This window comes from Verticillium nonalfalfae (assembly GCF_003724135.2).
Source record: "Verticillium nonalfalfae strain VnAa140/NRRL 66861 chromosome Unknown scaffold_52, whole genome shotgun sequence".
In the NCBI taxonomy this organism is placed as follows: Eukaryota; Fungi; Ascomycota; class Sordariomycetes; order Glomerellales; family Plectosphaerellaceae; genus Verticillium; species Verticillium nonalfalfae.
In genome coordinates, this window is record NW_021167277.1 from 83,335 (window position 1) to 95,863 (window position 12,529).

At 57.3% G+C, this 12,529-nt stretch overlaps 3 protein-coding genes and 1 non-coding gene across 4 annotated transcripts; 1 reads left to right on the forward strand and 3 right to left on the reverse strand.

Moving 5' to 3' along the window:
- Nucleotides 1–1,569: 1,569 nt before the first annotated feature.
- D7B24_006962 (uncharacterized protein) lies at nucleotides 1,570–2,971 on the reverse strand (the record flags this gene model as incomplete). The annotated part of the gene is made up of 3 exons (XM_028641082.1): nucleotides 1,570–2,474; nucleotides 2,613–2,673; nucleotides 2,834–2,971. 3 exons carry the CDS (start codon nucleotides 2,969–2,971, stop codon nucleotides 1,570–1,572), a joined length of 1,104 nt encoding a protein of 367 aa, XP_028494874.1.
- A 2,411-nt stretch (nucleotides 2,972–5,382) lies between these two features.
- Nucleotides 5,383–7,100, forward strand: D7B24_006963 (uncharacterized protein; the record flags this gene model as incomplete). Its single annotated transcript, XM_028641083.1, has 2 exons — nucleotides 5,383–5,478; nucleotides 5,589–7,100. The coding sequence occupies 2 exons, from the start codon at nucleotides 5,383–5,385 to the stop codon at nucleotides 7,098–7,100; spliced, it is 1,608 nt and encodes a 535-aa protein (XP_028494875.1).
- A 920-nt stretch (nucleotides 7,101–8,020) lies between these two features.
- D7B24_006964 lies at nucleotides 8,021–8,130 on the reverse strand. Its single transcript has one exon. It is a non-coding gene; the product is annotated as a tRNA-Arg (tRNA).
- A 909-nt stretch (nucleotides 8,131–9,039) lies between these two features.
- D7B24_006965 (uncharacterized protein) lies at nucleotides 9,040–11,165 on the reverse strand (the record flags this gene model as incomplete). The annotated part of the gene is made up of 2 exons (XM_028641084.1): nucleotides 9,040–9,605; nucleotides 9,656–11,165. The coding sequence occupies 2 exons, from the start codon at nucleotides 11,163–11,165 to the stop codon at nucleotides 9,040–9,042; spliced, it is 2,076 nt and encodes a 691-aa protein (XP_028494876.1).
- Nucleotides 11,166–12,529: the final 1,364 nt, after the last annotated feature.

Genomic DNA, 12,529 nt, shown 5'->3' on the forward strand with positions numbered 1-12,529 from the left:
CCTCCTCACAAAAGAGTAAGTGGGCGCCAACATCGAAAGACCTCAAAGTGCCACAAAGTGCTCGACATGCTTCTGAGGTGGGGGCGGGGCAGACGCGACGATCGGAGGTGCAGCTCCTCAATCATCAGACGAGAAGATCTGTATCGGGGACGCAGCTTCATCCATCAAGACGAGTCAGCGCGAGACGCGAGCACGCCGGCTGATGCTCTGTACCCCTGGGTATACCGTACAAGAGCTCCGCTTTCTTGTCGGATAAAGAGACTCGTAACCTAGGACGCAGCTTGCCGCCATTGACGCCGCTACATTCTGCCACTCAAGCAGAGGTAAACCTACCCTTGCAACGGCGCGGGACCAGGCTTCAGTTGCGAATCATGGATGCATCACGCCTGGTCCTGAATAGATTGATTTGGGGGATACATCGCTGCCCCCCGCGCCCTTTGGATATCGGCTGCTTCTTCACTGCTCTGGGCGCCAGAATCTAGACTGACCTCGCTTCCCCTCCTGCGTCTGATTGGCATTCAGGCAATCCCAATCCGCCATACTTGTGGTTGGCATCGCAATTTTAGTCCTTGAATCTCTTCCTGTGTCATGGGTGATACACTCTACCGAATGTTAAAGCCCAGCCTGTTCAGCCTCGATCGCTCCTTCGCCACCAAGCTCGCCCGAGCCCTGCCCACTTGACCCCGCCATTCAACGCCATCATCGCAACCCCGCGATCAGGGGTTTAATGGCGCAGCCAGAGCACCTGCATCGTCAGCACCTGCTGCTCCATTGGACGCAGGTCATCGAGCAAGCGCCCGGTGCTCCCTTCCCAGGGTGCTTGTCAACTGAGCCTCCCTCTCCGTCTTTCATCCACACGGGTCGTAGGTCACTCAACATCGACCACGTTACCAGAGGGTTGCAACGTGCAAATGTGGCTTGAGCTTCACAAGTCAGGGCGCCAAGTGTCAGCTCGAAGCTCGGGGGCATAAAAGCAACGTGACTCAGGGGTCCGGCAGTTGCGGCGGACTGGATTGGCCAGAGCTTGGGTAAGCTCTTGTCGATCGGGAGGGGGTCGGGGAAATATTCCGTGACGAGGCTGGGCATCCCAGCCAGATGAGCGGCGGCTCGGCGATGGGTCATGGGGGTGATGATGGAATGTGACCAATTGATTGAGGTGCTCCGTACACTACTGGACTCCTCTGCAACAAGTTCAATGTTCGAGACAAGTGCCATGATGTCGGTCTAGACTGGCGTCCCGAAAGTATTCTCCGCTTCATCCCCTAGGTGTGGGTTGAGCAATGCCTATATCATGTGATGCGTGTGGTTTTATGTGGTACTCCATCGCACGATGGGGTGAACGTGGTCACACGCGCTGAGGAAGGCAAGCAGTCCTCTAAAAAGCCAATCTCATCATCAACCTGCCCCCTCGCAGTGTTGACTTTCATGACAAAGTAGGTACATGCAGCTCAACATACATCGTGTCCCTGTTAGTGGTTTTCAGGAGTTCGAAGTTTTGTGAGATGGAGTCAGGAGGGACAGGTGTACAGGCTAGTGAGATACCACGAGCTAGAATCCATGTCTACTCTCTCACCAGACTGGAAGGTCCAGGTCGACCACGATGGGCTTGTTCATCTTCCTACCGCCAACATGCGGGTAGCTCTTGGCCATGATGGCACAGTTCGCAACACAGGTTTCCAACCGGCCCAGCCTCCCCGCCAACGCCTCGCCATCGCTCCGCGCCGATGACGGATCTCCTCCCAGTCCCCGCGTTCCAATATGCGGCATCGCGGCCCCCGTCACATCAGACTGCATCGCCGCCGTCGAGGACTGCGTCACCGCGTCGTCCCGCTCCGCCCAGGCGCCGCGTCCACCATCGTTCCGAAGCGGATTTCCGCCTCGCGATCCGAGACTGAGGATGCTCAGCTTCTTGCCCTCGGGCGCGGGATCGATCCACTGCTCGACAGACGTCTCCTTGAAGGCGACGTTGCCGCAGCTCAGGTCCCAGAGGACGCGTTCTGCGCCTCGCGCCTCGTGGACGTGGCCGCATGCCGCGAGACGTGGGCGGACGCGCCAGAGGGCGCGGCGGAGGGCTTCGCAGCCGGCTGAGCGGCGGGCGGGCGATTCATCACCGTGGGCGCGCGGCGGCGTGTGAGTTATGACAACGTCGGCGTCGAGGGGAATGGCGTCCCAGAGGGATGGGAGGTCGGTGGCTGTGGTTGGAGCGAGGGGGTGGAGGGGGGAGGTATAGGTGAAGGCCGAGAACAAGCCGTGGAGGGATGATAGGGGGGAGAAAGGGGAGCCAAAGGCCGTGAAAGTCGTGTGTGGCCCTTCTGGTGAGGAGAGGCGGATGGTGGTTGAGGCGTGAGCGAGGTAGGTAATCGATGGGGAGGATAGCAGGAGGTCGAGGCAGTCTTGGTGAGTGTGAGAGGAGTCGGCCAGCGAGGAGCCCCGACTGACGACGAGCTCGGGATCAAGATTCAGGTCATGATTTCCTACGTAGCCATTCAGTCGTCGGCGTAAGGCCAAGTTGAGCATGAATACCGCTGCTGGAGATACCGACGGCGGCGGCCGGAGACGCTGAGGTGATTCTGGAGATACAGGCTCATCCCTTCAAAGAGGGGCCAACGTACCTGCAACGACTATTTTGGATTCAAAGTCTGCCTTCTCTAACCACTGAACGACCCGAGACAACTGATCGAGAATTAGTTGCGGCGTTTCAGTTGACAGTCATGTCCTGGCCCTGATTCAGGGCAAGCTGATTCGCGTGCACAAAACAAATATTGATGCCTTGACATCCCGCGGGCCGAGCCCTTGAAGCTTGAAATATACCTTGAGGGGGTCGCAGTCTTACCTCGGAATATGATCCCTGGCTCGTCAAGTCACCAGCATGGATGAGGACATCGCCACGGGGTAGGGCGGGTGTGTGATTGTGGGTGTCGGAGATGAGGACGAAGCGGGTACGACGGAGTGTTTCGGTTGACGATGACATGCTGAGTCTGAATCTAGGGCGTTGAGGCCGAGGACGAGCTCGATGTCGCGGCTTCCCTTCGATGTAGGCTCTGGCTGGTGCGGCACGCTGCTCCGTGAGGTGAAGGTGTTCGGTCTTTAGACCGTGTGCATTCCGGGATCGTGACTGATGACCTCTTGTCAAGCAGCGATATGGTCCCTGGGCAAGTGCCTGCCTCTGCGCTCGATTCGAGTGGAAAGCTGCGACTGCCTCTGGCCGTTCTGTCTTATTGTGGCTGGTGACGCCACAGGCTCGCTATATTCACCCAAAGAGGACGATCGGTCGGCGTCGATATAGAATGACCAATATAAAGGAAATCAAGTGTCAGAGGGTGCGATGATGCCTACTGCTCCTGATCGAGGTGCTCTATTGGTGCGATATATATGTCCTTGTTGTTCATAAGGGCTGATTCAATCTGGTGCAAATGAGGCCATCGCCACAGGTCATTTCAGGACAACTGGCGGAGAGCAGCTGGGTGTAGGTAAGCACTGGCTGACGAAGACCGGGCCTGACTGGGGTCAAGTGCCGGGAAGTGGAGTTTCTAGGCCCTCCCTGGTAGAACGATGTCTACCAACCGAGTGCCTGACAACAGAATGTCTCGGCGGCCACGTTTGAGACCGCCGGATTCACAGCTGTTTGCAGACAAGACGCGATGGCCACTGCGTGGTCCCTCGTCGCCGGTGCACCCGTGGTCAAGACCGTTTCCCATGGGCCACTTCCGCTCTTCATCAGGCTGAGACGACGGTGGAGGCATCTGATTCATGGCCCTGGTACGCAAATCCCTCCCAGAGGCAGCCCTGAACGGCCCCGGCGGGCCCCCGGGCGAGGCACCAGCCCCCCCCAGGCTCAGTGGACGCAGCGCTGGTGGGCATTGGTGGGTTCACGCACGGTACAGATAGGACGGGTTCCATCCGCATGAGCCGCTCATCTCCGGGTGTCTTGCTTTTTTCGCTGCGGCGGAGCGAGTGAGGTTGCTCATGAGGGGGATCGCAAGTAGGCATCATTGCCACACAAACAGTGCTGCAGCTGAGCCCCTCCTCATGCCCGTCACGGGTGCAGTGCGTTGAACGCCGCCAGGACCACTGAAGAGGCAGCGATAGGACAATGCAGTGAGAGGAGCCACCTCGGCTGGAGGGTCTGCTGCTGCAATTGGCCCGGGGGCTGCAGAAGCGCTGCAGCGAATTGCTTCTGTGGGGAAAGAGGGGGGAGACAAGATCACTTCTGCTGCGCAATGTGCATTGGCGAGACGCGGCCTGTCTCTGGTTTCGATCTGGAACCTCTCTGACTTGAGGAAGAGGGAGAAAGAAGGGGAGTAGGGGACAGAAATGAGGGAGGAAGCAGCGTGCTGATGTAGGAAGACGAATCGGGTCGGCATCACGAAGGCAAGGTAACATGGTCATATTAGGTCCAATCTCATTACACCAAACCGTGGCTTGTCGTCGCCCAGTTGGAAGCGGTCCGCCGTGACCCCCCCGGTGAGCCGCTCCCGAAGAAGAGGAAGGAGGGACCACCCACGCAAAACCGAAGGGCAAGAGGGGAGAGTGGGGTTGCACGCTAAAGCTGGCACGGCCGCATGGGATTGGGGAGTTGAATTGATCCCCACCTATTTCGGCCAATAGCCATGCCAGGTCGTGCCTGCTTCACCAACCCCCTTCCAAAAAAGACCCGACACTGGGGCGGGCACCGGCCTGCCTGGGGACCAGGACGTCCACGCCAAATTCCTCCACCACCTGCTACCTGCTGCTGCTCTCTCTCTCACCACTCGTTGTTGCCCTGCTTGCTGCTGTCTCGTCTCTTCCTCTGCTCAGCGAACGTCGCTGGTCCCTGAAAGACAGACGCAAGCAGACAGACCACCAAACGCCAACACGAATTGACCCTGTGCATCGCCCGGCGTTTCCACGACTCTCGTTTACCAGCTCGACTCTTCTTCCCATGTTATCCATTTACAACTGCCGCCCAGCACCTTTTGGCACGCGCTGATCCCGAACCCAGCCATCAGGGGCATCGTCATCCATTGTCTCCGTCTCTCCTCGCTTCGGCGACCTCTCCTTCTTTGCCCGTCGGTGAAGGGGCCAAAAAAACGCTGGCACGCAGACCCGTTCCACTCCAACACTAGTCTGCCAGTTAGCCTAGCTTCCACACAGGCGATTGTTCGTTGACGACCCGCTGCTGCCCTTGCTTGCTTGCCCCTTCGTCATATCCCGCCTGCCAAACTCTCTCCGCGACGACCGACGCCGAACCTTTCCTCTCCCGTTGCGTCTTCGTTGCCTCTCCGCTCAACTTTCCGCAAATACGCCCCGCTGGATGACCACGACGCGTCTTCTCTCGCTACCGAGACTGAGAACCACGCCTTGCTGGATTATCGCGCTCGTCTGAGCTTGAGCATGACCACCATGGCGGGTGCTCCAGCCTCCACCGCAACCATCACCGCCACGACCAACAACAATGATGTCCAACAGTGGGACTTTGCCTCCAACAACCATGTAGATGTACGTCAACCCTAGCTGTCTTTCTTTCTGTCCTGTAGCCGCATGGTTCACTATCTCTATGCGTAGCGTCCCTTTGTTTGGGTCAGTAGCTGACTCGGAAATTCGCACAGGAATACCCCCAGGACACAGTTTCTCCCATACTCAGTGAATACGGGAGCCGGCCTGCGAATGGAAACGCCTCCGCCGGCTATGAATATGGCTTTGAGCCACTGCCACCCTCCCGAAAGAAACATTCCGTCGAAAACATGTCGTCTCTCAAGAACGCTCGATCTTGGGACAGGAGCAACCGCTCATCAGATGCCTCGACGAAGCCTACGTGGACCGACGACCTGAGTGGACCAAAGCGAGCCGGCACTGGCGACAAGCGAACCACAGCTGACCAACCTTTGAAGCATTGGGACGACGAAAACTCAAAGTGGATCCATCGTGACAAACTGGCCAAGATCGAAAGCCGAGAGCTCCAAGCGGCTGGCATCTACCTTCCTCGATCCCGGGCAAGCAGCAAGGTGCGCAAGGGCCGAAGCGAAGAGCGTCACCAAGGCGCCAAGAGGACTGCTTCAGCAGCGGCTGAGGACCGTGACCATTCTGTCCCAGCCAGCCGGCACCGGAAGAACTCATCCGCTGCTGAGAACAGCCTGTCTGACAACCAGGCCCAGACACCCAGCTGGGACTTGCGACTTCCCGAGGAAATAGAGGCTGAAGGAGATCCTTACTGGACAAGTACCTCATCCAGAGCTGGCTCTAAAATTCCTGTGGCGAAAATGAGCCCTTTGCCGATTCCGGAAACCTTCATTGACCGCAACTCGCCTTCTTCACGTAGGCAGAGTGATGTCCCACGCGAAGCCGAGTCGATCGCGTATCCCAAAACGAGGTCGAGAGCTGGTAGCATCAATGCTCTCGCCGAGCCTGCTGCAGCCGGGACGCTGCAGCCAGCCAAGCGATCTGCCACCGATGTCTCGCCTAGGAAGACGACTCCAACTGCTAGGAAGACATCTGCCCCGACCAAGTCGAACGGCTCCGTGAGCGGGCGGCCACGAACGCGTGGCGGTCCCAACAAAGACTCCACAAGCAGCACCGGCACGACGCGCCCTTCAACAAGGTCGGGCGAACTATCACCGGGCAACAGGGCGCCAGAGGGAGAACCGCCCTGGATGATTGGAAGCTACAAGCCTGACCCTCGCTTGCCCCCCGATCAGCAATTGCTTCCCACAGTCGCGCGACGGCTTCAGCAAGAGAAGTGGGAGAAGGAGGGCAAGTTCGGCAGTGTCTACGACAAGGAGTTCCGACCGATGACAGATGACGCCCTTCTGAGCCCCCCTCTGCCAGGCCCCAGCGGCGTGCAAGAAGAGGAGAAGCAGCCGCAGGAACAGTCCGACGAGTGGCCGCTCAAACCAATAGAGAGCAAGAGCCCGACCCTGAAGCAAGGCACTTCATACTCGACGATACCCAAAATTTCTGAAAAGCCTCAGGTCAGCCCGCTGCCAAGCCCGCGGACGCCCGGGCCTGTACCACAGTCGCCCCCTACAGCACAGCAACAACCTGCGAGGGCGCCGGACGCCTCAGCGCAGAACGACGACGTGGCGCAGAAGAAGGGGGGCTGCGGGTGCTGCATCATCATGTGATCCATCCGTTGCGGCTGTGGATGGGTGGATGATGGGCACAACCCTTTTACGACGTTATGACTTTCCTTTTCTTTACTTTGATTCAAGCCTTGTATGTTACCTCAACAGCACTTCATCAAGCCGGCCGCTGAGCCGAGACAACAAGCCTAGCGAGGACTTGGTTTCCTTTACGGTTCCTGGGGGCTCAGCCGACCATCGTCATTCCCTGAGGAAGTACAGGACAATAGCCGTGTCCCTGAGCAAACACGGGACAACGGCACGGCCAGTCTACCGACTTCGACACACTCCCCAGCCCACAAGACAGTATCTGTACAAGTATAGAATTACTCCTAGTCTCTCCTTTTCTGCTTCACGGCGTCACGCATCAGCGTCTGCTACTCGTTTTCCTTGCTGTTTTTGGGAGAAGCCTTCATTGTCTGAGCATTATCCCCAACGATCCAGTTTGGGACCTTTTTAAACAAATAACCCCCTTTAGTCGATGAGCTTGTTCTTTTTTTCTTCTTCAAAAGGGGAGGATTGGTTGGATGGTGAGAAGAATCTGGAAGACGGGGAGGAAGAAGGGACGAGACAGTGCGACACCGGGAGGCTATCCATCCATCTAGGCGATTTGACTTCCTGATACCCCCTTGATTCTTGCGCGCTGGTCCTCGATGCCTGGCTGCGCCTGTTTTGCCAATTGGAGAGCGGGGACAGTCAGATAGAAATACAAGAGTTCTACAGTCTAAGCATACCGCTTGTGCCTTGACCGCGACGTGACGACGATTGCTGCTCACAACTAAGTGAGCCGCAAGACTGTGCAACACTCCGTACCTCAGCAGAAGACGCCAAGGCAGTCTGTCAAGTCTTACAGCCAGTCCCACGTCCCAATGTATGAGGCAAAAAGTGATGGTCGAACACCGAAGTGGACGACCTGTGTGAATTGACCACAGCAGGGCTCGAACCTGCAATCTCCTGATGCACTACAGCAACCGTCATTTCTGAACAGTGAAGCTGATCGTAGTCAGACGCCTTGCCATTGGGCCATGCGGCCGATTTGATGGAAACCCCTCGCCGGCGGGGACGCTCATAATCATTCATCGTGGGAGGCCGAGAAGGTGTGGACTCGTATTGTGGATGCTGTGGAGGCGAAGAGGTTGACTAGCCCTAGTCTTCTGGGGGCGTCTTTGGAACTTCAACATTCTGAGCCGGGACGGAGACAGGGAGGGGCAATATGCGTCGTAGTTTGTGTAGGAACGAGCAGATGGCAGTCCTTTGTTCTGTGCTTCGAGTCCCCCCCCCCCCCCCCCCTTTTTGTAACGAGCTGTGTGACTTTTCCAAGTGACCATGCCATGGCGACCGAGGACCGCACATGTGACGAAGACACCACGTACGTACGAATGCACACACACTTGAAAGCAGTGATATTCAACCCTAGATAGCTACAAGAAGCCGCGCCTGTCTGCAATGTCTGTCTACTCATGCCTAGTTTTTGCATCTTGCCGTCCCAAAACACCTGTCGCTTGTCTAGTTGTTTTTTGGTATCTGTTTCGATATACATCTACACGCACAATATCGTCTCCAGCTAGATAAGAGAAAAGAAAAGGAGACTACGGGGAGGGCGGATAAAGACCAACCCAATCCCCCGACTCTCGGTCCTGTCAAGGACGTGAACTGTTTGTGGACAGGGACCCTGACCTACGTCGAAAATACTCATCGCCTGGTCCGCTGCCCATGATGGATCTGAGACCCGTGATCCCTCACGGATAGACCTGCCCCAAACATCCAACCCATCCCACCCCTATCCCGACCTGCCAATATCCTTGAGGGCAGCATATTCAATCGTAACCGCTTGCCCGACAGACGAACCTTCTCGTTGCGTTTTGTACGACACGCCGGTCTTTTCTGCCGTTGCATCAGTAACACCGCGCGCACCTGTTGTTCTGTACCATAACCAGCCAGATCAGCGCACTTCCTCTGGTTCGATTTCTTCCCGAAATCGAATGCCGCCATCGACCTGCACCGCCTGGTTGACCCACTCGTTCGCAAGCACTTTGTCAAGCGTCCAACGAGTTCTGGCCCTCATGAGCAGGCCTTCAGTAATCTCCATTGCGCCCACGAGGCCTTTCTCGCGGAACTTGGCAGTACTGGCATCATGGTCACCATCATCGCCGGCATACTCAATCCAGCGCCACTCAGCGCGGGCTATCCTATGGCTCGTCCTGCTGCGCATGCGATGGGCATCGGCCCCGGAGCCGGGCAACGGATCGAACGGCAGACGCGACTCGAGGAGTGCATACAGGAGTACGCCCAGTGACCAGGCATCCGTAGCACGACCATCATAAGGCAGACCCATGATCACCTCGGGCGCGGCGTAGTCTTCTGAGCCGCAGCGCGTCTCGAGCTTTTCGTCATCGGCGATGCGACGGGATAGTCCGAGATCGCCTAATGTGATGACCGAGTAAGGATACGTGACCCAATCTATCGAATCATCCGCAAGCTCGGCGGGAGATGGGTTCACGAGAACATCTATGAATCATGTTAGCAAGCCCTTTGTGTAGACTGTATGAAACACGCACTCTCTAGCTTGATGTCTCGGTGACATATCCGTCGCTCATGCAAATATTTGACCGCACCCACCAACTCGGCAAACATCCTCCGCAGCAACGACGGCTTGAGCACCTCTCGGTGGCCTGTGGCTACATCGAACAGATCACCGCCAGGGCAGTGGCTGAGCACAAGTACAGCTCGCGTGGGCTCGATCGCCCACGCCTTCAGACGAACCAGTGAAGGATGATCAATACTTTGCATGATCTCCAACTCTCGCTTGAGACTCATCTCGATGCGCTCCTCGCTCGCACCACCTCTAGGTCCATGTTCGCACACCTTTACTGCGACCAGGGTTTTTCTGGGAAGCTGGGTGTGTTCAAGCGTTGAAGTCTCAGACTGCGTTGTATTCGATGCGTCGTCTTCATCGGCACTCATTTGGCTCGTTGCCAGCATGACACGGCTGAACGTGCCCTGACCCAGCAGCTTGACGGCCATCCATCTTCGTTTCTTCCCGTCATTCCGACCGTAAGCCTCGAAGCACTCAGCTTGGGGTTTGGATTTACTGCCGGCGGACGAATCGCTTTTAGACGACTCACTGGGGGGCGGGGTAGGAGGTTGGGCCACTGTCTGTGCAAGGCCTCGAGACTCGGCCAAGTTGACCTCGCGCCTGATGTGCGGCTCAGCAGCCTCCGCTGTCTCTTCCGGCTTGACATGGGAGCCTGAGACTGTGACATGTCGCCTCGGTATTGACGACGGCTCTGGTATGTATTCGCTTACACTTCGGTTACGTCCATGTTGTGGGCCACTGTGGCTGGATGCACCGGTCTTGCCTTCAGTGCCGTCAGGTCCGAGGCCAGCATATACTTTTCGCTTTGAAGCGTTGGCGAGGGCCGCCGCTATTGACTCGCCTGATGCAGAGACCAGGACGGAGTCGGGCGTGGGGTTCGGCATTAGTTCGCGGGACGGAGGTCGAGCGCTGAGAAGTTTCCAAGGACCGGGGGAGTCTCCGGACAGGAGAGGAGACGGCAGGGGCGTAACGTCTCCCAGGGCGGATATGACAGGGCTCGGAACGCAAGAAACTGGCGTCGAAGGATTGCCAAATGCGTTTGCGATGGCCCTTTTGGTGCTCGGCGTCCTGGAGACTGGCTTCAAGCTCGAGGAGAATGGTTCGTGATACGAATTGAGGCTTTCGCGGCCAGAGGAGACAGCCTTGCCACCGCGTGACTCGATATTGATAGGGGCAGTCGGTCGAACGTCAGTCGCGATCCGAAGAGAGCTGTGGCCAGCAACAGTACCGGAACCGTTGCCAGAGTCCTGTGTCAAGAATTCGGGAGGCGGCGGCGAAGGACTTATGGTGTGGTCGTCGAACTGAATCCGGGGGTTCGAAGAAAAAGAGGCCGGATTGTCGATGCTCGGAGTGGCATTGTGTGATGGGAATTTGGGCACGAAAGGCTGTTGAACGGCAGGGATTGAGGTATCGTCCGATGCGTTTTCTGGTGTTGAACGTGTCGGCAAAGGCTGGCTTGAACCGGTGCACATGGTCGTTTGTTACGAGTCGAGTCGTCGTAGATTCGAGTCGTCTCGAGGAAGAGCTCAAAGCGATTTGTCGCGGAGGTACAGGTCGGCGACGATGTTGAGCTTGTGGAGCGGAGGGGGAGGGGTGGCAAGGCCAGGTGATCCGCGACGGCGGCGCAGCACGGGCGACGGAAGCTAGCCTCCTGTTTGAGAGCAAGACAGCAGGCCTAGGTCAGTCTCCGAGATGGTCCCAATCATAGAATCTGCAGCAAACAAGGAGATCGCGAGGGACCTTGCTGGACCTACCTACGTCCTTGGGGATGCAGTCAAGTCAATGACAGACCCTTGGCTGGGGAGGGAAAGCCACAGGCAAGCACCGAAGGCTCGAAAAAAGAGGGAAGGAGGGGCGCGTGTTGTTGGCTACTGATGCAACATGAAAGGCGTCGCTTGTTGGGCGGACTGGGCTGTGCTATGCTGTGTGTCGGGGCTGGTGTTGAGACAGCGGGCCGGGCGGGGAGCTGAGGCGCGGCAAAGCGCAAAACAGATGACCGACGGGGGCGGGTTAGAGGGTCCGAGATGCAGGAAAGATGAAGGTCCGTCTTGGGGGGATATCTGACGGAGCCGAGCTAGCTGCGAGTCGGCGGCGAGTGACGTCCTTGTCGTGGGAAGAGCGACAGCAAAAGCGACGGCGGCAGCAACTTGGGAGAGAGAGAGGCGAGAGAAAGACTTGTCGATGGCGCCCCCAGACCCTGTGGTTGGCGGCGCTGGGTTGACAGAGGAGTGGTCACGTTAAGACCCGTGTTCGAATGGGTAATTGAACCAGAAGGGCTAGACTTTGAGTCCAGGCGCAATAGCGCAGGGCCAAAAGGGGACGATTGTAGGGATGTTGCGACAGGAGGATGAAAGGATGGGGCGCCTTTGTTAATGAAGCAAGGTAAGTAGGTACCACGTACCAGAAGTAGGTAGCATTAGTAGGCAGGCAGGGTGCTATTGCAGGGAACTTGAAAGGGTTTAGGCGCTCCCCTTGCTGATGGGATGACCTGAATGTCAAGCCACGGCAGGCCGAGTACATGTAGAGGAAGCGGGCAAATGAAGGTAAAGAAGGAGGGCAAAGTCGGAAAGAATTGTTGAGGGGGCAGCTGAGTCGACAAACAGATAGGCAGACAGAGGAGACCAGCGACCCTGCTGGCAAGCAGCAAGATAAGGCACCCTCCTCGTTCTTGAATCTTGTAGCAATGATGGGGGGCGTCTGAGATGGCCCAAGAGTCTCCCCTCACAGAGGTCCCTCACAGAGGTACCTCACTCACAGACAGCGCAGCGAGGTGCTACATACAAGATAGGTAGGAAGGGGCAAGGGGTGTTGTCCGCCCCACATTTCTTCATCGAAA